The sequence below is a fragment of the Mus musculus genome, chromosome 4 (assembly GCF_000001635.26).
Source record: "Mus musculus strain C57BL/6J chromosome 4, GRCm38.p6 C57BL/6J".
NCBI classification, from domain to species: domain Eukaryota; kingdom Metazoa; phylum Chordata; class Mammalia; order Rodentia; family Muridae; genus Mus; species Mus musculus.
Genome location: NC_000070.6, coordinates 98,414,068 through 98,437,660, shown reverse-complemented (window position 1 = coordinate 98,437,660; position 23,593 = coordinate 98,414,068). Strand labels below are relative to the sequence as shown.

At 41.8% G+C, this 23,593-nt stretch overlaps 1 protein-coding gene across 11 annotated transcripts in view; it reads right to left on the bottom strand.

Moving 5' to 3' along the window:
- Positions 1–23,593, bottom strand: part of Patj (PATJ, crumbs cell polarity complex component) — a 324,044-nt gene that overhangs the window by 281,943 nt on the left and 18,508 nt on the right. For all 11 annotated transcript variants that reach the window (XM_006502706.3, XM_006502704.3, XM_006502705.3 and 8 more), the window contains 6 exons: positions 20,902–21,030; positions 13,167–13,385; positions 11,549–11,648; positions 8,635–8,726; positions 5,762–5,903; positions 191–331 (listed from right to left, as the gene is read on the bottom strand). In XM_006502706.3, coding sequence (XP_006502769.1) covers positions 191–331; positions 5,762–5,903; positions 8,635–8,726; positions 11,549–11,648; positions 13,167–13,385; positions 20,902–21,030 — 823 coding nt within the window. The remainder of the gene's footprint in view (positions 1–190; positions 332–5,761; positions 5,904–8,634; positions 8,727–11,548; positions 11,649–13,166; positions 13,386–20,901; positions 21,031–23,593) is intronic.

Genomic DNA, 23,593 nt, shown 5'->3' with positions numbered 1-23,593 from the left:
AAACTGCTTTTATATGGGTCGTTGGCTGCTACCTGATTGTTAGAATATTTGTAACTTTACAAAGTTCTTGATATAATATTGCCTTTATTGCATAGGTCTGAGTCTGACTGTGTATGCCACACCATATTAACTACAGAGAAGAAATTGTTAATAAGGTTGAAGTACTCCAAAGTAAAGGCTTTGAGCCTACCTGGTTTTTCTAAGGCTTGTACAGTGTTGTTTTTTAGATTATCCAGTCTTTCTCCAATTTCCTCTGCTTCCACACTCAAATTAGCTTCTGGTTTCGGGGATCCTGCTCGTTCTGGTACTTTAGGTGGTTCTGCAACAGTTTCTGAAATAAAAATTGTGACTTAAATCGCTAGTCCTGTTGGGGGTGGGGCCGCATGCAAATGGGCTGACTTCACTCTCATTCGTCCTTCCCAGGACCTGCTGCGCTGCATGAGATGCCAATACACTAAAGTGTTCTGTGAGGTAGTTAATCACAAAGATAGCTTGACAGTAGTCAAAGAAAGAGGAAGTAGAGAAAATGAAAGTGAAAAGGGTTGAACCACGACAAAACAGAGAGAGATGATTTACTATAGCTTTAGAAAGGAAAAGAAATAAGAAAGCAACAACTGGAAGGCTGTATGTTCTTGCTGATGTGGACAGGTATTAAGCCACATATGCAAATAGGCTGGACCATCAAGCCCGTGTGAACAGCCTAGCTAGCTCAGAGACTGGGGGTGGGAGAACTCCTCTAGGTGCAGAGAGAGCCTTCCCCCGCCCCCTTTCCTTAGCTGAAGCAAGTGAAATTCCGCAAAGTTGCCAGCAAACCACTAAGTGTGTCTTCAACAGAAGAAAGGCTGCACACGTCACACTTTACACAGTTGTTTTTTAATTCAACAGAAGAAAGGCTGCACACGTGACACTTTACAGAGTTGTTTTTTAATTCAACAGAAGAAAGGCTGCACACGTGACACTTTACACAGTTGTTTTTTTAATTCAACAGAAGAAAGGCTGCACACGTGACACTTTACAGAGTTGTTTTTTAATCCCATCATTTGAAAAGAATTTTTAAGATTTTAATATATCATTTTTAATGTGTACAGGTGTTTTTGCTTTCATGCATGTATATACATCAAGTTTGGGACTTTTGACTTCAGAGGACAGAAGAGTGTATCAAATCCCTTAAAACTAGAGTTATGAGTGGTCTCAACGACCGAGTTTCATGGGTGCTTCAAACCGAAGCTGGGTCCTCTGTAAAAGCTGCAAGAGTTTTAATCACTGAGCCATCTCTCCAGCTTTTTGTAAAAGGTGTAACCTGAGAGAAGACAGCCCCCACCTGGGGCCACAAGGTCCAGGTAGGGACGAACCCAAGATAATCACCAGCCTGGCACTACTAGGGCAGACTGGAAGCTAGCCTGAGACAACCACCAGTCCTGTGCCAGAAAGGCTCAGGCAGGCAGACCACACCCAAGATGACCTCAGCCCAGGGCCACACTGCATGGGCAGGGAACAGCATTGCTGAGACAAGCCCAGACCCCGAGACACCCTGGGTGCCACTAAGAGGAGCATGTAAATGGTAGAGAAATGGAAGAGAAAGAGAAGCAGAAGGAGGTGAGCGCGAGGAGACAGAACCAGGAAATCAAGGGTAGTGAGGAAAAGCCTGATAAGAGTAGCCAGTGATGCCACCGAAGATCATGATGACATCCTTGCCTGTGCTACCACTGAGGGCCATGTCTGGGTCCATGGCCCTGCAGCAGCAGGGCTCTGTTTCCAGGTAAATACCCCTGGTCTGGGCTGCCACTCAGTGCCCTGTTGATGACTGAGGCTGTGCAGGACTGGCTGATCCCTCACCTGGGTATCATGGGATAGCTGGCCTTAAGGGATGTGAGGGCAGGTGAACTGATCCCTCCCACCACCCAGAAAGCACGGTAGAGCTGGGAGGAAGAGTTGTGCGTTAGCAGAGCATGAGAGCGGGAGAGAGGGCCCTGGCACTCATCTCTTGTGCGGTGACACTGATGAGGAAAAGATGCCCTCCTTCCCCTACCCCCCTTGCCCCTTGCTCTTACCACCTGCAACAGGCAGGAGAGCTGGCTCTGCCCTTATCAGCTACAGCATTCAGGAGAGCAGACCCTGCCCCTTGCCAGGGCAACACAGGAGAGCTGACACTGACGTTGGGCCAGTGACTCACTGCAATGAACATTTACAAGCAAAGAAGTATGGACAAAAGTGTAGACTGTGGGACACGCTGTGACACACCACAGCTTCCACAGTATGATTTTTTTTTTTCCTTTTCGGGGAGACTGCAAGGGGGGAGGACAGGAACGAGAGGACCAGGAAATGAGCGAGATTGGGGTACAGAATGTGAAATTCACAAAGAACCAATAAAAAGTTTTAAAAACAAAAAGTACAAGGCTGCAAGGAAACATCAAATTCAGGTTGTGGCATTTTAGTGTCAAAGATTAACCCTTAGGAAAAGAAGAAGCAAGCACCGGGCGGGGGTCAGGGGCTCGTCTACGTTCAGAAGCCAGAATCACCACACATGGGATACGTGGTTTAGGAAGGGTTTTATGGGAGGAGTCAAAAGGAATAGGAAAAGAAAATACAAATGACATTTTAGAGCAACTGGGAAACCTATGTGTGATGTGTGTGGGTGTGTCTGTCTGTCTGAGACCATGCACATACGATCTGTGTTGGTGTGCCTGCACACGGAGGCTGGGGAAGGATTTCTTGAGAAACCTGGACCTACGCTGGCAGTCAAGAAACCCCAGCAATGTTCCTGCCTCCGTATCTCGCAATGCTGGTTTACAAGCACAAGTGCAGCCATGCTCAGTTTCTTGCATGGATTTGGGGAATATGCATCAGGTCTTCATGCCTGCCAACAAGCATTCTTACCCTCTAACCCACAGAGTGATCTCCTTGGCACCACCAACTGGGAAATCTTAAATATGTACAAAGTATTCAATATTAGATATTTCTATTATATCTTGTCTTGGTTATAATAATATGATTCTCCTTGGGGCTGGAGAGATGGATCAGCAGTTAAGAGCACTGACTGCTCTTCCAGAGGTCCTGAGTTCAATTCCCAGCAACCACATGGTGGCTCACAACCATCTGTAATGGGACCTGATGCCCTCTTCTGATGTGTCTGAAGACAGCGACAGTGCACTCATATACATTAAATAAATAAATATTTCACAAAAGAAAGAAAGAAAGAAAGAAAGAAAGAAAGAAAGAAAGAAAGAAAGAAAACATCATTATCTTTGGGATTGCTAAACCACTCACTCTAAAATGATTCAAAAGAAACAAGGGAAGCTGGCAACTGACAGACATAAGTCACAGTGAGTGGGTGCTCTTTCTGCTCTGTTCCTTTCTCTATATGTGTACAATGTTTTAACAACAAAGAGCTCAAACATACAACCAATTAAACTCCTGAGACGGTAACATGAGCCTTTAAAACCACTCACAGAGTATTTTTTAGATCATTAATCATCTGACGCCATAAATAAATGCATACATAGCACTAGGATAAGAAACATCTATCATTAATTGAAGCATTATTTATTTATAATAACCAAGACAGGGACACAGCTTCAGTGAATACTTAGCATAAATACATAAATGAAATGCACATATACAAACAATAAATATTATTGATCCTTTAAAAGGAAGTCTAATAGGTTGCTAGGCATGGATGGTGTGGAGGATACCACGTGAAGTACAGTTCGCTCAGGGGAGAAGGACATACACTGCATGGGTCTACCCTTCATCCTTTCTGCAGAGTCAAACTCAAAGAAACAGTTAAATGACAGCCCCCAAGAAAAAGAGACTGAAGTTAGTGACTTGAAGTTTCAAAGACAAAACAGGGAAGTTCTACAGATAGGCTAGTCAATAATGTACACACACAGCATCCAAGAACACTCAACAATTGTGAAGGGTAATTTTTTGTTTTGTTTTCTTTGGTTTGGTTTTGTTTTTCAAGACAAGATCTCTCTATACAGCCCTGGCAACTCCTGGAACTCACTCTGTAGACCAGGCTGGCCTCAAACTCGAAAGATGTACCTGCCTCTGTCTCTCAGGGCTGGGATTAAAGGTATATGCCACCATGTCTAGCTTGATTTCCTTTTGAAGACAGGGTCTCACTATGTAACTCTTGCTAGTCTAGAACTTGCTATGTAGACCATGCTTGCCTTGAACTCATAGTGACCCACCTGTCTCTTAATGCTAAGCTCAAAAGCATGGACCCCACACAGTGTGTAAAGAGTACTCTAGGCTGTCACCTTGATGCGATTTAGAACAACTAAGAAAGGAATCTCTAGCCAAGTGGTGGTGGCACATGTCTTTAATTCCAATACAGGGGAAGCAGAAACAGGCAGATCTCTGTGAGGTCCACAGAGAAAACCCTTTACAAACAAAACAAAACAAAACAAAACAAAACAAAACAACAACAAAAGGAATCTCTGGTTATTCATCTAGTGTGAGTAAACCCATTCCTTCCTTTCTAAAACTGTTTCTTGGTGTGTAATGAGAAAAACAACTAATATAATTTTTTTTTCTTTTGAGATTTATTTATTTTATGTGTATAAGTGATTTGTGTGCCTGCCTGGTGCCTAGAGGTCAGAAAAGAACACTCTGATGCCTTGGAGCTTAAATGTGTTTGTTTACTCTTTGAGACAATGCCTCACTATTTTACCCTGGCTGGTGTGGAACTTGCTATGTAGACCAGGGTGGACTTGATTTGCCCAGAGATTTGCCGAGCTCCGTCTCCTGAGTGTTTGGATTAAAGCTGTGCATCACCATGCCTGGTAAAAGTGGAGTTAATCATAGTTTCTTTTCTAATGCCGATTAGAGGGACTGGAGAGATGGCTCAGTAGTTCAGCACACTGGCTGCTCTTCCAGAGGATCTGGGTTTCATTTCTACCTCTCACATGGCAACTTAAAACTGTAACTCCTGTTCCAAGAATCTGACGCCCTCCCTCTTCTGACCTCCACAGGCACCTGGCATACATGTGATGCACAGACAAACATGCAAACAAAAATACTCATACAAAGAAAATTAAAAAAAAAAAAATTCTAAAATGCCAATCAGAGCTCCTGAGAAAGCAGAGGAACACGCACCATCAGAATGTACTAACACAGCAGTGTGACTGTGTGCCATGAAGACCCAAATATTGTCCAGAAAGATGGCTCAGCTAGCAAAGGCACTGGCAGTTAAGAATGATGGCCTTAGTTCAATCTCCAGAAGCAATACGGAAAGGGAAAACTGTCCCCCAAAAGATGTCCTCTGATATCCAAAAAAATGTGTACTTTTCTGCAATGAAGATTTGTTATCTTATAACCTTACTGATAACAAACATTATCTTTAATAAAAGTGTTCCTGACAAAAATTTTGTTTTATTTTCTCACCGTACTTCAAAGGCAAACCAAAAGACAACTAGGGTAAAACTTATCGCTAAAAGCAATCTGGGATCTGAACCTTAAGAAATGTCACAGTATAAGACAGGGCCCTAGATCAAAACTGATTTCTCTCTCCATTTAGAGCTCTGGGCTGGCTCAGTCAGTGCTTGTTTCCTGTCATTTGGGTTGGTGTACTGCAAGCAGACTGGGGAAAGGCCTGTGCAAGGCAGACAGCTGACTCACTACTCCACTCACTACTCCACTACTGAACTACACGAGATAAGCACAGTTTCCTATTCAAACTCCCAGGCCAATCTCCAAATCCTGGCTGTTCCTCCAAACCCACCTCCATGGAGAAGACAGGGACAGGAGCATTAATTACCTCTGCTTGAAGAGTGCTCAAACGGAGAAGCAGATAAAGATGTTTTCCTTCGAACAAGGGTCAGGTGTACCACCTGCCCAGCATTCCGCAATACTTCGACAACATCCTGATTAGCAAAACCTTGAATATTCACACCATCCACCTATGAGATCAAGAGATAGAACAGAGTTGCAAGTAAACTACCACCATTTTTGCTTTGTTTTGGTTTTTGAAAGAGGGTCTCATTATATAGTGCAGAAAGGCCAACTCAGTAGATAGTGCAAGCTAGCCTCAGATTCAGTTTTTCTCCTGCCTCAGCCTCTTGGATTAGAAGTTGAGCTATCCACCATGCCTCTCTCTCTCTCTCTCTCTCTCTCTCTCTCTCTCTCTCTCTCTCTCTCTCTCTCTCCTCCCCCTTTTCTTTTTAAATTGGATATTTTCTTTAGTTACATTTCAAATGTTATCCCCTTTTCCCATCTCCCACCTACCCACCCCCACCCTACCCCCTGCTTCTATGAGGGTGTTCCTCCACCCACCCACCCACTCCCACCTCCCTCCCTCAGTTCCCCTACACTGGGGCATCTATCGAGCCTTCATAGGACCAAGGTCTTTTCCTCCCATTGATGCCCGACAAAGCCGTACTCTGTAACATATACAACTGGAGCCATGTGTACTCCTTTGTTGATGGCTTAGTCCCTGGGAGCTCTTGGAGGACTGGTTGGTTGATATTGTTGTTCTTCCTGTGGGGTTGCAAACCCCTTCAACTTCTTCGGTCCTTTCTCTAACTCCTCTATTAGGGACCCCACCCTCACTCCAACAGTTGGTTGACAGCATCCACCTCTGTATTTGTAAGGCTCTGGCAGGACCTCTCAGGAGACAGCCATATCAAGATCCTTTCAGCACGCAGTTCTTGGCGTCTGGGTTTGGTAACTGTATATGGGATGAATCCTCAGGTGGGACAGTCTCTGGATGGCCTTTCCTTAAAGTGCTTAACACTTTATCTCCATATTTGCTCCTGTGAGTATTTTGTTCTCCTTCTAAGAAGGACCAAAGCACCCACTTTGGTCTTCCTTCTTCTTGAGCTTCATGTGGTCTGTGAATTGTATCCTGGTTATTTGTAGCTTTTGGGTTAATATCCACTTATCAGTGAGTGCATACCATGTGTGTTCTTTTGCAATTGGGTTACCTTACTCAGGATGATATTTTCTAGTTCTATCCATTTGCCTAAGAATTTCATGAATTCATTTTTAATAGCTGAGTAGTCCTCCATTGGGTAAATGTAACACATTTTCTATATCCATTCCTCTGTTGAGGAACATCTGGGTTGCATTCAGCTCCTGGCTATTATAAACATAGCTGCTATGAACATAGTGGAGCATGTGTCCTTCTTACCGGTTGGAGCATCTTCTGGGTATATGCCCAGGAGTGGTATAGCTGGTCCTCAGGTAGTACTATGTCCAATTTTCTGAGGAACCACCAGACTGATTTCCAGAGTGGTTGTACTAACTTGCAATCCCACCAGCTATGAAGGAGTGTTCTTCTTTCTTCACACGCTCGACAGCATCTGCTGTCACTTGAGTTTTTGATCTTAGCCATTCTGACTACCAGCGTGCCTCTTGGCTACTCAAAGTTTTAATTTTGGCAGTGCTGAATAAAATGGGGTAACTAATTTTACTCCCCCAAATACTGCATATTAGACCAGAAAGTAGTCTGAATAAGAAAAAAACTAGCTTTGCTAACAAACTTACATGTAAATTAAAAAATAAAGTCTATTTTATAATCTTATATTCTTAAGTCACACATTTTAAGTATCAGCCTGACAGAGGCAAAGAGATTTAATTTAAAATGATAGTCAAAATTTTATAACTTTAAAAAGCTATAAAATCTGGTTAATTGTTGTACATTATTCTCAAAATATAACAGAAATTAATTACTAATATTGAAGTATTATCCGTGTGTGGTATTATTCTGTGATATTTTCCACAGAAACACACTCATTTCCCATCTTTGGGTCTTCTAGTGTTCTGAAAAAGGTACGTGCAAGAAACCAGGCAGGCCAGACCACTGCTCTCCATCCCTCCTACCTTCCCTCAAAGCATACACTGCTTCTTCTGCCCCCATACCCTACAAATCAACAGACATTTCCAAAAGCCGGGATTCCTTAGATGGACTCTGATCATCACCCAGTGCTGTGTAAGTCAGTGTGGACCACCTGTATAACGTGATCAGACAGCAAAGCATGGAGATATCTACTACTAAAAGGGTGGTTTTAACTAGCAAAAGGTTATATTCTCAAATATATTAAGTATTTCAATTTTTGGTGGATTCAACTTATTCTAAGTAAAAAAGCAGCAAGAAGAACTGATAAATAGATTCCTCACTGCATATAAAATGGGTAAATGCCCAGACTCTTAAAGCGTGTTCCCCAGGGGACATAAGACATCCTTCACATACATTCCCATGCATACATTTATTGATTTAAGTAAACATACAATTTTTTTCTATAAATATGTTTAGTGAAATATTTCTTGTTTGACAAGATAAAAACATCATGTCAAAGCCTAAGTCAATATGATTTCACTGTACTAATAAAGTTGATTTTTAAAAACCTTTTACACTAGGCATGGTGGAATGAACTCTTAATCCCAGCACTTGAGAACCAGAGGCAGGTGGGTCTCTGAACTCAAGGACAGCTGTTCTATATACCGAATTCTAGATCAGCCAAGGCTATATAGTGAGACCCTGTCTCAAAATATATATAAAAGCATAAACCTAACAAACAAACAAATATTATAAAATTAAACTAAGTCATCCCATCATCTTCTCTGGCATATGATAGACGACAAACAGTTATCTAACCTGTGACAAATGTCCAACCAAAAGTCACTACTTACAGCCACGATTTTATCATTCACTTGAATTTGGCCATTGTGGTATGCAGCGCTGCCTGGAATTATACTTTTCACATAAATCCCGGAAGCTTCCCCTGAAGGTGCATAGACACACAGAAAAAGGAAGAAAGCTAAAATTAGGACCTGATTACAAAATTCTATCAAGAGGTTAATTAGCTAAAGAGGCTGACTAGAGACTTCATAAATACTATTTTGAACACACGCAGGGAAATTGATGGATTATTTCCAACTGTCACCATCACAAGTGACCTGAATTAAAAGTGAGATGACTGATGACTACCCTTCTAGAAAAATAATCAGTAATGAAACCTTGAAGACTGTGCGTCTCTCTAAGCTGGAACTCTGCAGGGCCAGATGAACCCTGGTTGATCTCTGCTTGCACTGCCGACTCAGCGGAAGCTCGCAGCATTTTTCACTAGCATCATGACAAGACTCACATGGATTCTTGCCTATATTTAGCTCAGTGCTCATGTATGTCACCCAGATAAAAAGCAAAGCACATGTGGTCTTTCGTAAAGCTAGAACTGGGGCAGGGAGATGGCCTGGCAGTGGAGTTCAATCGCAGGAACACACATAAAGGTGGGACGAACCAATACCAAAACGTGGACCTCCAACCTCCACATGGGAGGTCTACAGGCACACATACCCCTGTACACATACAATAATTTTAAGAAACAGAATGAGCTCAGCAACATTAAACAATCCTTACACTGTAAAATTAAATATTTAATCACAAATAGCTACAAAAATGACTACCATATAAAAAGTACATTCCCAAGAGAAAAAACTATAAGAAAAATTGAACAATTAAAAAACTACCTCTTAATGATTTTTATTAAGTTCCCACTGCCAGCATAACAACACACAACACATCCTGGATGACATTCCAGGTCTTCAATAACAGGAAAATATTTATCAATATCATCTTCCACATTATTTCCTCTACAAGGCCTGACACGTAGGCCGCCATTGCACCTGTCAAGTCCTTTCCTCACTCAGTCTTGCCTCGTGTCTTCCTAGCTAATCCTCTCCTTTCTTGTTACCAGCTCTAATGCTTCTTCATGAATTTTCCTGTCAACTTCAATCTTTCATCTGCCATGCCAAGACAGTTGCTTGCTTCTCTACTATAACATGTACTTTCAGTTATCTTTAAGCAGTTAAAAGGTCCTTATACTTTAATCCCAGTCTCTGAATAGACTTGTGTGTTTTGGTTCCTAAGAAGGTTCCCTGAGTCACCAGGATGGCCTCAAACTTGTGAGCTGCAGTAAGCTGCGACAGTGACTTTACAGAAGCACACCGACCACTCAGGATCAACCCCCAGCACCAAATACCCGACACTAAATGCAACAAAGTACAAGTTATTTGTATACATGGTTTTAAAACCTGCTGACATTTCAAATGTCTCATTTTTTAACTCACTTGTTCATCCTCCCCAAAACACTCAAGCCCACACCGGTTTTGAGGGTAAAAAGATTCTTTTCTGCACTCAGTAACACAAACATGATTTTTTTCTCTCATTCATTAACTTCCACTTAGGCACTGGGACATGTGTTTAGGAACTCAGTCACAGTCCTGCAACCAGGCAGAAGATAGGGATAACGACTCAACATGTTTGGTGCAACATTAGTTTTTATGTTTATATTCAGTTTTTAAGGGACTTATTTAAATTCTGATCTTAAAAAATGATGGCTCATAGAAGAATCAGAATTTTGAAATTAGATACTTCATTAGGCTAAAGTAGAACTGAGTGGTCTGACCTGAGTTCCCTTCAGGCCTGTGAATACTCCTAACCTCTCCACCTGCTCCATGCATGATGACAATTTCCTTTTAAGCAATTAACTCTCTATACTTGCTACTTTTCAGAAAAAATAAACCACTTCATAACTAAATTTTCATATAACTACCAAATACTTTATAAAGGTTTACTTTTATTTAACCTAGTAATTCTTTGATATCCAAGAGTGAAAGTTACTGCTAACTTTCAGGGAACGGCAGAAAAAAACTTTATTCAGATATTTGAATCATGTATTTTTACACCAAATTCCCCTAATATAAAAAGAAAATAAGGTCCTAATAAAATGTTTATTCTATCTTACTGTACTGGCTGGTTTTGTGTCACCTTGACACAGGCTGGAGTTATCACGGAGAAAGAAGCCTCCCTTGGGAAATGCCTCCATGAGATTCAGCTGTAAGACATTTTCTCAATTAGAGATTAAAGATGGGAGGGCCCAGCTCATAGTGGGTGGTGCCATCCCTGGGCTGGTAGTCTTGGATTCTATAAGCAAGCAAACTGAGCAAGCCAGAGGAAGCAAGCCAGTAAGTAACATCCCTCCATGGCCTCTGCATCAGCCCCTGCTTCCTGACCTGCTTGAGTTCCAGTCCTGACTTCCTTGGTGATGAACAGCAATGTGGAAGTGCAAGCTGAATAAACCCTTTCCTCCCCAACTTGCTTCTTGGTCATAATATTTGTGAAAGAATAGAAACCCTGACTAAGACACTTACTTTTCTCATAATTAAACACAAAATAATACATTTTGAGCATTCACAATATACAGCATATGCAGTGGTCAACTTTAACCCAGACATAATACTGTATAATATGATAGCAGTCACTCAGTATTCAACAGAGAACTGCTTTAGAAGCAAAGGAAAGAGAAGTGCAAATGGTACAAACGGACTGCATATTAAATTCCTTTGGTACTGACTATAAAGCCAGCTGGTAAACCACTGAAACAAAATGTGACTCTAATCACTGGAAAGTAACTGCTTGCTATTATAGATTCATGGTTTTATTGTGAGTTTTAAATTAAAATCTGCAGGTACTTAATTTTATTATGTAGAAACCTTAACATCCTTTATAATTATCCCAAATATGAAGTAGAAATGATTCATTTACCTGGATGAGCTGTTCCAACATAGCCAACAATTCTAATCCCAAGACTCTGCCCATCTTTCTTAACAAGTTCAACACTGTAAGTTTCAAAAGGAGACCTGTCCTGTGGGGAAGTAACACAGGTATGGTTACATTTTCAGCTGCATAACTAACTCTATAGACAGTCAATCTGGGCAGCCAGCCTGCCAAGGTTTTTCTGTGACAAACTGAATTTTAAGACGGTTCCCATGATTCCTGATCCCTGGACCTACCCCGTGCTTATAAAATTACACGACAAAGGGGAGATCATCCAAGTGAGCCTAATCTAATACAGAAGCCTTCTAAAAGCAGGGGCTTCTCCTGCTGGTAATAGAAAGGCCAAAGAAAAACATTTTAAACAGAGGAGATCAACTTGTAGTTTGAAGGTGGAGTGGTCATACAAGAAAGATAGGAACGAGGGGACCATAAGGGTCCACTGAGAGATGTTCTGGCTGGAGGCCAACAAAGAAAAGGCCATCCTTCCTACAGCACAGAACTGCACTCTCCCACCACACTAAACAGGCTCATGAGCCCAGATGTCAAGAACAGAGCCCAGAAGAACCAACACCGTCACTTACCCTTACAAGAAGCTAAGCAAAAAACCCAGCCAAGCCCATGCTGAATTCTGACCTACACGACTGCAAACCAACCAAAGGCACTGCTTCAGCTGCTAAATGTGTAACAACGTGTAACATAACACTAGAAAGTTAAAATGGCCATCTAAAAAACCTCAGACTGTATTTCCTGAAAGAATCATAAGCCTAACAAAAAACTTAGAAGCCAAGGAGAAGGCTAGGCATTACATATAATACTTTTTCAATTCCAAGTATCAGCATCAGAAACTAAACAATAGATAGAGTGCAGTCCCATATGTCACAGAGCCTCATGGCCCATCAATGGATGAGAAGACTTCCGTGAGGTAGAGTAATGTCAGGAAAACACAAACCGGTTATCACTAACCTGGAGAAATTAAACAAGTAGCTGTTTTTCTAGATGGAAAACTCCTGTTCAACTGGCTCCCAGTAGGGACAAGCAAAGAACTGTTCAGAAGACCTAAGTGATATCTCTGAAGATAAATGTTAGCTTTATATTTGTTACTAAGAGAGACTTTCTCTTCCTGCTTTTATTCATGGGGAAGAGAAGACAGGAAGGGGTATGGGAAGCAAAGCAAACGCTATGCAAACGTAAGGAACAAAGTCCATAACCCTAGTGCCAGGAGTTCAAAGCCAGGCATGGCAGCATAAACCAGGAACCTCAACTCTGAGGAGACAAACACAGGATTCCAGCCATCCATTCTTGTCAAAAAGGCAGGCTCTCAAGACTGGGAGAGATTCTGTCTCAAAAGTAAGATAGAGAGCAATAGAGGAAGGCTTCAAGGCACATCACATACACACACACCACACCACACACACACCACACCACAGCACATCAAAAAGGAGTGATAGAAAGACAGACATGTCCAATATTCATACAGGTTCTCCTCTGCTTCCCATATGAGCACTGAAGTGTGACTTAAGCTACTATGGTCATCCAGCTGAGGGAATATATCTTACATTGTATCATAGGTAGCAGGTGATGTAAGAAGAATGGTTTCTATACTCACAGAATCAAGGGTCCTTGTGGCTACAGCAGGTAGGGCAACAGGTAAGGATACAGGGGTAGGAGGTGTTACTGCAATTTCACCAACAGGGTCTCTGGCCACCAGCATCCTCACTGAATTCCCACAGTTCCTTAGCACTTGAGCAACTTGTTCACTGGTCATCCCTTGAACATTTGTACCACCAATCTTCAAGATGTGATCCCCTGTCTGCAGTCTTCCATCCTTTAAGCCAAGAAAGAAAAACAGAATTACTCAGAGAAATCAACAACTTAGCTTAACTCCTTAATAAAAATAAATCAGACTTTCAATTCTGGCAAAATGACTGACAAAGCCAGTTGAAATGCTGGACAAACATAACATTTCTAATGATCTACTCAGCTGGCAAAAGATAAAGTAATTCCTTGCAGAATACAAAATATGGAAGGGTCCAAAAATCAAATAAGGTATCAGAACTCTAAAATGGACATCTGCCCGTGGGCAGAGTATAATGAGCATGAATGCAAGGAAGAGATCGAAAGCTGGAGATTTCTAGAGGATGGTCAGAATGGAAGAAAGGTTCCAGCATAAAGCCAAGAATCCCCTAAGGCCCAAATGGTAAGCGGCCAACTGGGAAACACAAGGCAGGCAGCAGAGCCGATCAAACAGTGCTGGGCAGCTGCTGGACAGACGGATGTGAGAGTCGTTTCAATGACTGGGAAGCAAGGTGAGCAGAGGAACGGCATCACCTGACTACTAGATGTTCTCAGATCTCTCCAGCTCCTCTGCGTGGAATGGACCGTAGGGGGACAATCCAAGCAGAGAGAACAGCTGGGGGGCTCTAACAATGGCCTGGAGCTCAGTAACATGGAAAAGGTTAGCAGTTGCAAATTGGGAAGGGAGAGTTATGTGTATTTTCCAAGAACTGTCAACAGAATTGATTGATAACTTCCACATGGCATGTCAAGGAAAGGGAGAAGGCAGCAGAACCCCAACATTTTGCCCAAAGCCATTAGAGAAGAAAAGACGTATCAGGAACTGAGCTACAGCAGACTAAAGAGTGGCAGGTGAGTGGAACAGAAATCTAGGTGAGACTTGGAGATGAACAGTCTCAGCTGCCTACCAACACCAAGTGGGTATATCAGGGAGATAGCTGGATCTACTGGGCTACAGCTCCGAGAGAAATCAAAAGCATGCATGTGCATCTGAGCACATGAGCATTACTGGAAAGGCAGTCCCAGTCTTGATTCTGGTGGAGTTTAGGGCAAATGCATCAAAAGCTGAATAATAGATACATTGTTAGCTATGATTATTCTTTTAAATGTATAATTTCTTATGTGTATAAATCATGAAAATATGTACCAGTTAAAATTTTTTAGAGTCTCCTCTTTGTGAAAGTTCTGAAACAGCTGTTCCATCTGCATTTTACCTAAGTTTGTTTCATCAATAAATCTGAATACTATATAATTACCTTTACTACTGTATATTAAAGATACCAAAATGTCAACAATAATGGTTTAAAAAATATACATGCCTACAAAGTACCTTATAGGTTAAAATAACTTCTATGGCCAGCTATGTAGCATATGCCTATGAGCCAAGCATATAGAAGCAGGAAGAAAGCCTGAATCACAGAAAATTTGAAACCAGCCTATACTATATACTGAGACTTTTTTTTTTTTTTCATAAAACCAAAAAGAAAGCCAGCACTGATAGCAGAGGTCTTTAATCCCAGCCCTTGGGAGGTAGACTGGTGGATTTCTGAATTCAAGGGCAGCCTGGTCTATAGAGTGAGTCTGAAGACAGCCAGGACAACACAAGAAACCTTGTCTAGAAAAGCAAAATAACAAACAAAATGAAATAAAATCGAAAAAGAAAGAGAAGGAGAAAGAGAAAAGTAGGGAGAGAATTAGTTAATTCAATCTTATTCAAGAGTCATTTAAATTTAAAACAAGAAAATTGAGGTTTAAAATTTTTTCTGGCCTGGCTTGGTCATGTATGCCTTTAATCCTGGCATTTAGGAGGCAGAGACAGGGGGATCTCTGAATTCAAGGCAAAGTCTGGTCACACAGTGAGATGCTGTTTCTCAAAAATGAAAGAAAAGGCTAACTGATCTAACCAGGTTCAAAAAGCTAGTAAGTAAGCAATAGCAAAGCTCAATGCAAATCTGGCTTTCTGACCATGGTGGTGCAAGCCTGTGACCCCAGGACACAGGCCTGTGACCCCAGGACACAGGAAGTGGAGGAAGGAGACTACGGAGTAAGGGTCAGCATGGGCTACATAGCAAGTTCTAAGTGCCTGGCGTGCTTAAAAGACATTCCAATCCAAATTGTTCACTGATGTACACAGCAGGTTGCTCTCTAATACACAAAGGATGCTAACACATAAGACGGTTATTATTTACCTATTCGCCAAAAACCTGTCTATCACTATCAAAAGCCTTTAATAGGTTGAACGTGATAAAAGATTTGCAAGTTGGAGTGCAAATAGCTTGAGCATAAAGCAGTGTGTGCTGGGAGAATCTGTTCTGGGCTTTATAATCAGGCTTCCAGGTGGCATCATTTAGAAGCTATGCAAGAAATACTGAATGAACATGTTTTAAAAGACTCAAGGCAAAAAGGTCAGTTTGCTGCCCCTACTATTTTTCAAATCTTCAGAATCCTGAATGAAAAAAGGATTCAGATCAAAACACAGAGAACAAAAATTGTGTGCCGGGCTATGAAGCTACAGAGGGTAGGACAAATGAAGAGGAAGCTGCAAGCAGTTCAACCCATAAACATCTGAAAAGGTTTAAGAATCCAAACAAATACAAGGCAAAAACCACTGAAGGAGAGGAATAAAGGCTAGCTGCCTTTCTACTTAATAATGATGATTTGATATTCGTTTCTATCCATGCAGCAGCCCAGGTAAAATAAACATCTACTTAAAAGAGATTCAGGGGCCTAGAAGTTGTTTCTGCAAGCCTTGGCTACAACTTGATTCCTGGGCTTGAAACCTGGAGCCCATAAAATAAGCCAGATGTACCCTTAATTCCAGCATCCCTACAGGGAAAGCTCAGTGCCATAGGCACGCACACACGCACACACACAGACACACACAAGCAAAACTTTCAAAGTAATAAGCAATTTGTAAAAGAATAGGAGCTTCCCAGGCACTGATGAAAAAAAAAACAAAACAAAACAAAACCGCTGCCTGGGACCTAGACCTTCAGGACAGAAGTGGGGCCTGGCCTAAGTCATAGAGAATGTTAGCTTGCCTAATGAAGAACACTTCACCATCAAGTATATATTTAGTCACTTCTTAGAAACTATTTTTTCCTCATTTTACCTCAACTCTTAATTTAAAATCGTGTAGATAATTTGCATCTGTCAGTGAGAGTCAAACATTTTCTTCTTACAGAAAAGCAGGTGTTCGGAGGAATTAATAAGTGCAAAAATATCCATCAGATGGATAGGAAAGATGCCAAAATGGCAGCTGCCTTGTCTAAGTCCAGCAGCCCCAAACCGGTATTTCACTGATGTTTTCTCATCACCGCTCTCTCTTCAAGCTGTATCTAGAGACACTCTTGGTCTTAAAGTTACAAAGCAGCGAAAACAGATATGGCCGTGTGCAACAGGAACACACAGCATGCTGCCCTGTAGCCAACACAGCCTTGAAGTTGTAATTCTCCTGCATCAGCCATTGAGTAGCTGAACTTCAAAAATAAAAACAAAACAACTAACTTCTGAAAACACTTTAATGCAGCTGGACAAGAAAGTTTTGGATTCAGATAACCCCAAGCTGGTCAGATGTTTATTGTACCTAAATCTTAGATCCATCTTAAGCTAATGTGAGAATAAATTTCTCTTGTGTGAAATTCTGAACATTAAACTCAGTATCATATACAAAAGGCTTAGCTCTCTAACAAGGACTGCTCTCTGTACCTACAGTCTCTTTGTAAACAATATGGTCTTCTGGGATGACACTTCCCTGTAAGGAAACAGTCTGATACATGCTGGACACTGTATGCCTACGTGACCAGCATTCAGTAAAGTCATGCATGGGCTCTGAGATGCTATCAGCTTCCACAGGATACATTTAAAATGTGCTATCCGCAAGGTGGTCTCAGATCTATTTCAGAAGCATGAAATAAACAAGCAGCTGACCAGCAGTAGTAGTAGATCTATGATTCAAGGCTTTTTCTGTCTGGTTTCATCTTACTCATTTTTAGGACTTATTTCATTTGTGTTTAAGAGAGAGTATATACAAGTATATGTATGTAGGTGCCCAAGGAGCTAGAAGGTGCCCTTGGAGCAAGAATTACAGACCTCTGTGAGCCATCCAATGTGAGTGCTGGGAACCAAACTCTAGTCCTCGTGATTAAGCAGTAAGTGCTATGCCATCGCTCCAGTACACTCCCATCCCACCCAGTTCTTAAGCTCCCATGCTACCCTTTTCCCTTTCTGAGATGATCTCGCGATGCTTCATCGTCACCGACAAGTTGACTAAATCTGGACCTATCTAGGAGACATCGCTCTGGGAAAGTAGCTGATGTGCTAGCTTAGGATGCAGGTGTGCTGAGACAATGTGCTCAAGCCTAGAGAACAGGACTAGGTGCTAGATGGCGGTTCCAGGCGGAGGATTTAGAGGACTGTATGTGACATCAGCAGGAAGGAAGAAGAGTGTTTGCCACTCTCCAGCTGTGCAGCCTTGCACAATTTCTGAAAAGTTTCCATACCTATAATTTAGAAACAAAACTTAAGACTGTTTTGAGAATTACATTAAAATGATGTGTATTAGGCAGATGACAATATTTGGCACAAGCTCTTGCTTCTCCATTACAAATCTGTGATGGCAGGCCTCCTGCCCCTCCTTAGCGATCTGCAGCAGTGACGCTCCCTTCCAGGAACGGGTGAGAATCAGACTTGGGCTTCTCCCAACAGTGCCTCACTGGGATTCATCTGGGAGAGCCTGCACATCACAGTGTCCTTGTGAAAACTCATAATGCACATTAGGTTATTAAAAAGCTCCGAAAATTCTTACAGTAAAGGAACTTATTTGATTTCATTTCAATTTATTTGGTCCTTTGTTTTTCAAAATAACTGCTGCACTTTGCACTTTGCAAATGTCATTTTACTCAGCAAAGAAGCCTGTTAAAATAGCTAGGGCTCAGAGGGCAGGGCGGAGAGAAACAGAAGAATATTCTACAATGTCTCACTCTTTTCTAGATTATAAAAAAATACATTTTTTAAGATTTATTTTACTTGGGAGCTGGAAAATAGCTCATCAGTTAAGAATGCTTGCTGCACATTCAGGAGGGCTGGGGTTCAGACCCCAGCACCCATGGAACAAGCCCACTGTCCTGCCAATGCCTCTTACTCCAGCTCCTGGGACCCACCACCCACCACACACACCCTCTTCTGGCTTCCATGCTCACACTCAGACACATGTGTATTTATTTAATATTCTTTATGTCCATGGATATTTTGCTTACATGTATGTATGTGTATCACATGCACACTTGGCACCTCCAGAGGCCAGAAGAGGATGTTGGATTCCCACTGTCTTATCAAGTGAGTCATCTCTCCACATCCACTATAGGTATGTTTTAAAGACACACAGCAGGATCATTCTCATTCTAGTCACACACATCATGTGTGCCACATATGTATATATGTGCAGATGCACACTCATGTGTGCACACTCATCGCTGCATATGTAAGGAGCAGAAGAGGACACTGAGTGCCCTGTCCCATCATTCTTTACCGTCTTACCTGGGACAATCTCTCGATGAGCCTGGAGATAGGTGGCAACCCAGCATACTGTCCAGCTCCCCTCCCCACAGCAGTTTCAGGTAAGTGAAGCCACAGCTGCCTGCTTTTTACACAGGGGCCGGGGATTTGAACACGGGTCCTTTTGTTAGCACAGCAAGCACTCTTACTTACTGATTTATCTCTCCAGCACTCAGAGCCTCTTTATATTCCAAAGAAAATTTAAAGACAGAGGGATGATGTAGAAAAAGCTGACGATGAGGGAAATGCTCCCTGTCTTTCTATTGCTTATTTCAAAAATTTGAATAACATGCACTTTAAGTAATTTCTTTTAGATTTATTTTAGGTGTATGAGTATTTTGTATGTATGTGTATGTCCTTGTGGAGTCAAAAGAGGGTGCTGAATTCTCTGGAACTAAAGTTATAGATGGTTGTAAACCACCGTGTAAATGCTAGGAATTGAACTCAAGTCCTCTGAAACAAGTGCTCTTAACCACTGAGCCACCTCTCTAGCCCCTGCTTATTTTTTAACAACTAATTCACCCCAAATGCTTTAAGATAATAGGTCAAAGTTCACTGACACTAATCATTTCTACTGTACTATACAAGACTTAGGTAAACTTAACAGCAGTCACAAATCTAGGCCCCTACATTAATCTACATTAATCTCCCATAGTTTTTCATTTCCCTCTGCTTTTGTATGAACAGTGCAAACAAATGCGAACAGAAATAATTCTTATTATTACTACTATAAGAATCACTCTGATCTCAAAGACACGTGAAAGGCATTAATCAACACAGTGTTCAGAGATCAAATGCTAGGATCTTCCACAAATAAATATACTTGGTACCCAAAGGATAGAAGGAAAGGTAGGGCTAAATAATTACAAAAGATTCACTCATCTCAGTCAGAAGTAAGGAGTTGAGGAATCTCCCTATGTCAAAGCTGAATCTGTACAACAAAGTCATCGTTTTTACTTCTATGTATATTAGGAGGGAGGTGTTTATAAGGAGACAGGTAATAAACAGTGAAATTTTGTGCTTTCTGATTACAGAATTGAAGTTAGTTCTGAATTATCATGAGCATTCAATACAGCATGAGCTCAAACTCAAATTTCTACAGTAATTTCTAAAATCTAAGTGTGGGACACTGGAGAGACGGCTGGCTCTCACACTCACAGCATTTCTCCAGGACCCAAGTCTGATCCTCAGCACCTACGAAGAAGGCTCACGACTGCTTGTAACTCGAGCTCTCTTCATCACACACTCTTTTCTGGCTTCCATGGGTACCCACACACATGTGGCATATGCAAACAGAGACACAAACATACTGACAAATAAGCAAATATAACTATAATATAGTATTTAACATTTTCTTCCATGTGAAACTAAGTGGAAAGGAAAGCTGCCAAGCTTCTACATGGTCTACTTGCTTTTGAAATATAGCTAAACAACAAAGGGCACACATTTGACTTATACCAGAAAGTAAGCAAGTGAAATCTTGTATGTACAATGTTGGGATGAATGGAGTGTTTGCTTTATTATTATGGAGGAGGGAAGTGTGTCCCAGTGTACACGTGGAAGTCAGAAGACAACCTGTGGAGTCAGTTCTCTCCTTCTCCCAGTACATCAGTTCAAGATCAAGTTCAGGCTACCAGGCTTCATAGCACCTTTACCTGCTGAGCCATGTCACCTATGCCAAGACAAATGCATATGCTCACTGAATCTTCATCACTGAGCCCTTGACAGCTATGTTGAAAAACATAGATGTTCAAAGTGCAAATATTCATTAACAATTCTTTACAATAAAAATATTTTCTTCTTATGTATCCAAACCGATGTTAATTAGAAGTCAGAAAAACAACTGTTTAAATAAAGGAAATTTATGGTATAGAGTATTCATAAACTCTAATTATTAAGCCATGTATTCTAGCAGCTCATGATATAAATTAATTTCAAATCACACAAGTCAAATTTTATAAAAGCAAAGTGATAAAACAAAGTCAACTTACTCGGTCTGCCAGTCCTCCAGGAACAATAGTCCTCACGACCACGCCGCTGGATTTCCCTCCAACTATCCCAAAACCTAATCCAGAGCCATCGTTAATGAGCTCAACCTCTTCCGTGTGGCCCCAACACACCTGCAAGTGAATGGCAAGTTAGAGCCGGAGCTGGCAAACCCCACATTCTTAGACTTCCTATATAGTAATATGTAACAGATGAAAGTGAAAATTCATACAATTAAATTGAGACAACTATCTAAGGAGAATACGCTATGAAAACATAGTGAGCAGATAGAAGAAAGATGATAGATGGGTAGACTGACAGAGAAAGGTAGAAAAACCCTTAAGGGTATTATAACTCAATAGAGAAAATGAGCCAAATAATTCAAATGCAAGGTGGAATATCAGATCATAAGATACTGCAACCTGGAAAGGACAGGAAACAACCTAGCACAGGACACATCAACAGAGGGTACATCAGGAGTCAATGAACACATAATTGCTGAAAGACGGCCCAGTGTTGCAAAGATTTCAGGGAGGGAGTGGGAAGGTTCATAGGTCCAATGAGAATCATGAAAGGCTTAATGAAAGAAGAAATTTAAATTAAAATTAAAGTACTAGTCGCACACAACTATTATTGCAGTACCTAGGAGATGAAGGCAGGTACAACAGGAATTCAGAGCCAGCCTCTACTACATAGTGAGTTCAAGGAAAACCTAGACTACAGGGAACCCTGCGCATGAGTAAATCAGTGTGAGACGAGGAGAGAAAGCATTTACACCAGAGGGAAATGTAAGAGCACAGCTCAGCAAGACAACTGAATGAAGCAGACTGGAGAGAATAACAAGGCTAAAGCAACGGCTTAGGAAAATTACTGTTAGAACTGTGACGAACCAAAGGTTAACAATACGACTAGAAAGCACGTGGAAAGAGTAAAAGTCCCGAGTGAACACAAACTGTCTGACAAGGGCAGAGCTATGTCAAGGACCCATGCCACAGCTCATGAAGTGGCAAAGCCTTTACCAGGCTCAGAAAAATGGCAAAGACTTCCCCTGGTCCATGTGCAGACATTGGTAGTGTGTGCAGAAATGTCCACCATAGCTTTCTCCAAAGTTCCTCCAGATACTGCTCCTACAGATTAGCTAAACCTTCCTCCTGGTTCAGCTGTACGCAATAAGCCCCGCCTCCTGGTTCAGCTGTATGCAATAGCCCCGCCTCCTGGTTCAGCTGTATGCAATAGCCCCGCCTCCTGGTTCAGCTGTATGCAATAAGCCCCGCCTCCTGGTTCAGCTGTATGCAATAGCCCCGCCTCCTGGTTCAGCTGTATGCAATAGCCCCGCCTCCTGGTTCAGCTGTATGCAATAAGGCCCGCCTCCTGGTTCAGCTGTATGCAATAAGCCCCGCCTCCTGGTTCAGCTGTTTGCAATAGCCCCGCCTCCTGGTTCAGCTGTACAAACTAAACATGCTGAGCTTCCAGGGCACTACAGCTTCTGCATCAGAGCCCAGTCCAGCCACTCTCAGATCTCAGTGTACGTGTGCTCTGGGTAGGCCTTTCTTCATTTCCTCACTCCCCCTAGTCAGGGTTACTGGACCCAGGCAAGGATGTGGCAAAAACAAAACAAAACAAAACAAAAAAAAAAACCAAACAAACAAAAAAAATTAATTTAGAACATTTATAAGGAAAGAAAGAGACACACCCAACTCAAAATATTAGCAACATAACCATACATGTAAGATGTAAGAAATTCTCCTCTAACCATGAGACTTCAGGAGAAACTCATGCACTTTCACAGAATTCAGCTGCCGGACAAAATCTCCCATAAGAGGATGCAGTCATCTTTATGAGTTATGTCTCCTACTTTACAACGTAAGAACGTTAACTGTGAAGTAATTCTTCACAGAACTGGAAATATTCAAGACATTCATACCTGGAACAATATCTACAGTCTTAGATAAAATGTTTTCTAAAATAAAGTTGAAGTAAGGAAAGCAGCAACCACTCAGAGTGATCAGAGGGACTGCCGGGCTTTCACAAGTTTACTTTCTCCTCACATCTCTAAGAACCGAACAGCATTATTCGTTCCACGTAAGAGTGCAGAAACGGGAAGCCAGCATGGTGCTCTAGCCTGCACTCCAATACATATAGAGCAGCAGGAGGAAGATCAGGAGTTCAAGCTAACCTCTGCTATGCAGCATGTCTGAGGCCAGCCTGGGCAACTTGCCTCAACATTGAAAAAAGATAAAGAGGAGGAAAAGAATAAACTAACCAACTGAGGCCCGGAAGGACAAGGACCTGGTGGGATACGAGCAGGAAGGGGTAGAAAGGGATTTGAACACACCAAAGCCTGACTCCAGAGCCCTCGTCCTGCATGTGCCCAGCAAGGTCCCAGTTTGTTCACTGTATTTATCCTATAAGCTGTACTGTATGAATACTACAGAGCATAAGGAACATGGTTCCCCGTTTGCCTTGTGACCTTTATCAGTCTATGCCTGCACCCCAACATTTAGAGAGCAGTAGCTTTGTTTCCCTTGTCACAAGTGAAAATTAAACAAATGAGGCAGCACTTGGTGTTATAAGAAAGTAAGACTTGCCGGGCAAGGTAGCACACGCCTTTATCCCAGCACTCGGGAGGCAGAGGCAGGCGGATTTCTGAGTTCAAGGCCAGCCTGGTCTACAGAGTGAGTTCTAGGACAGCCAAGG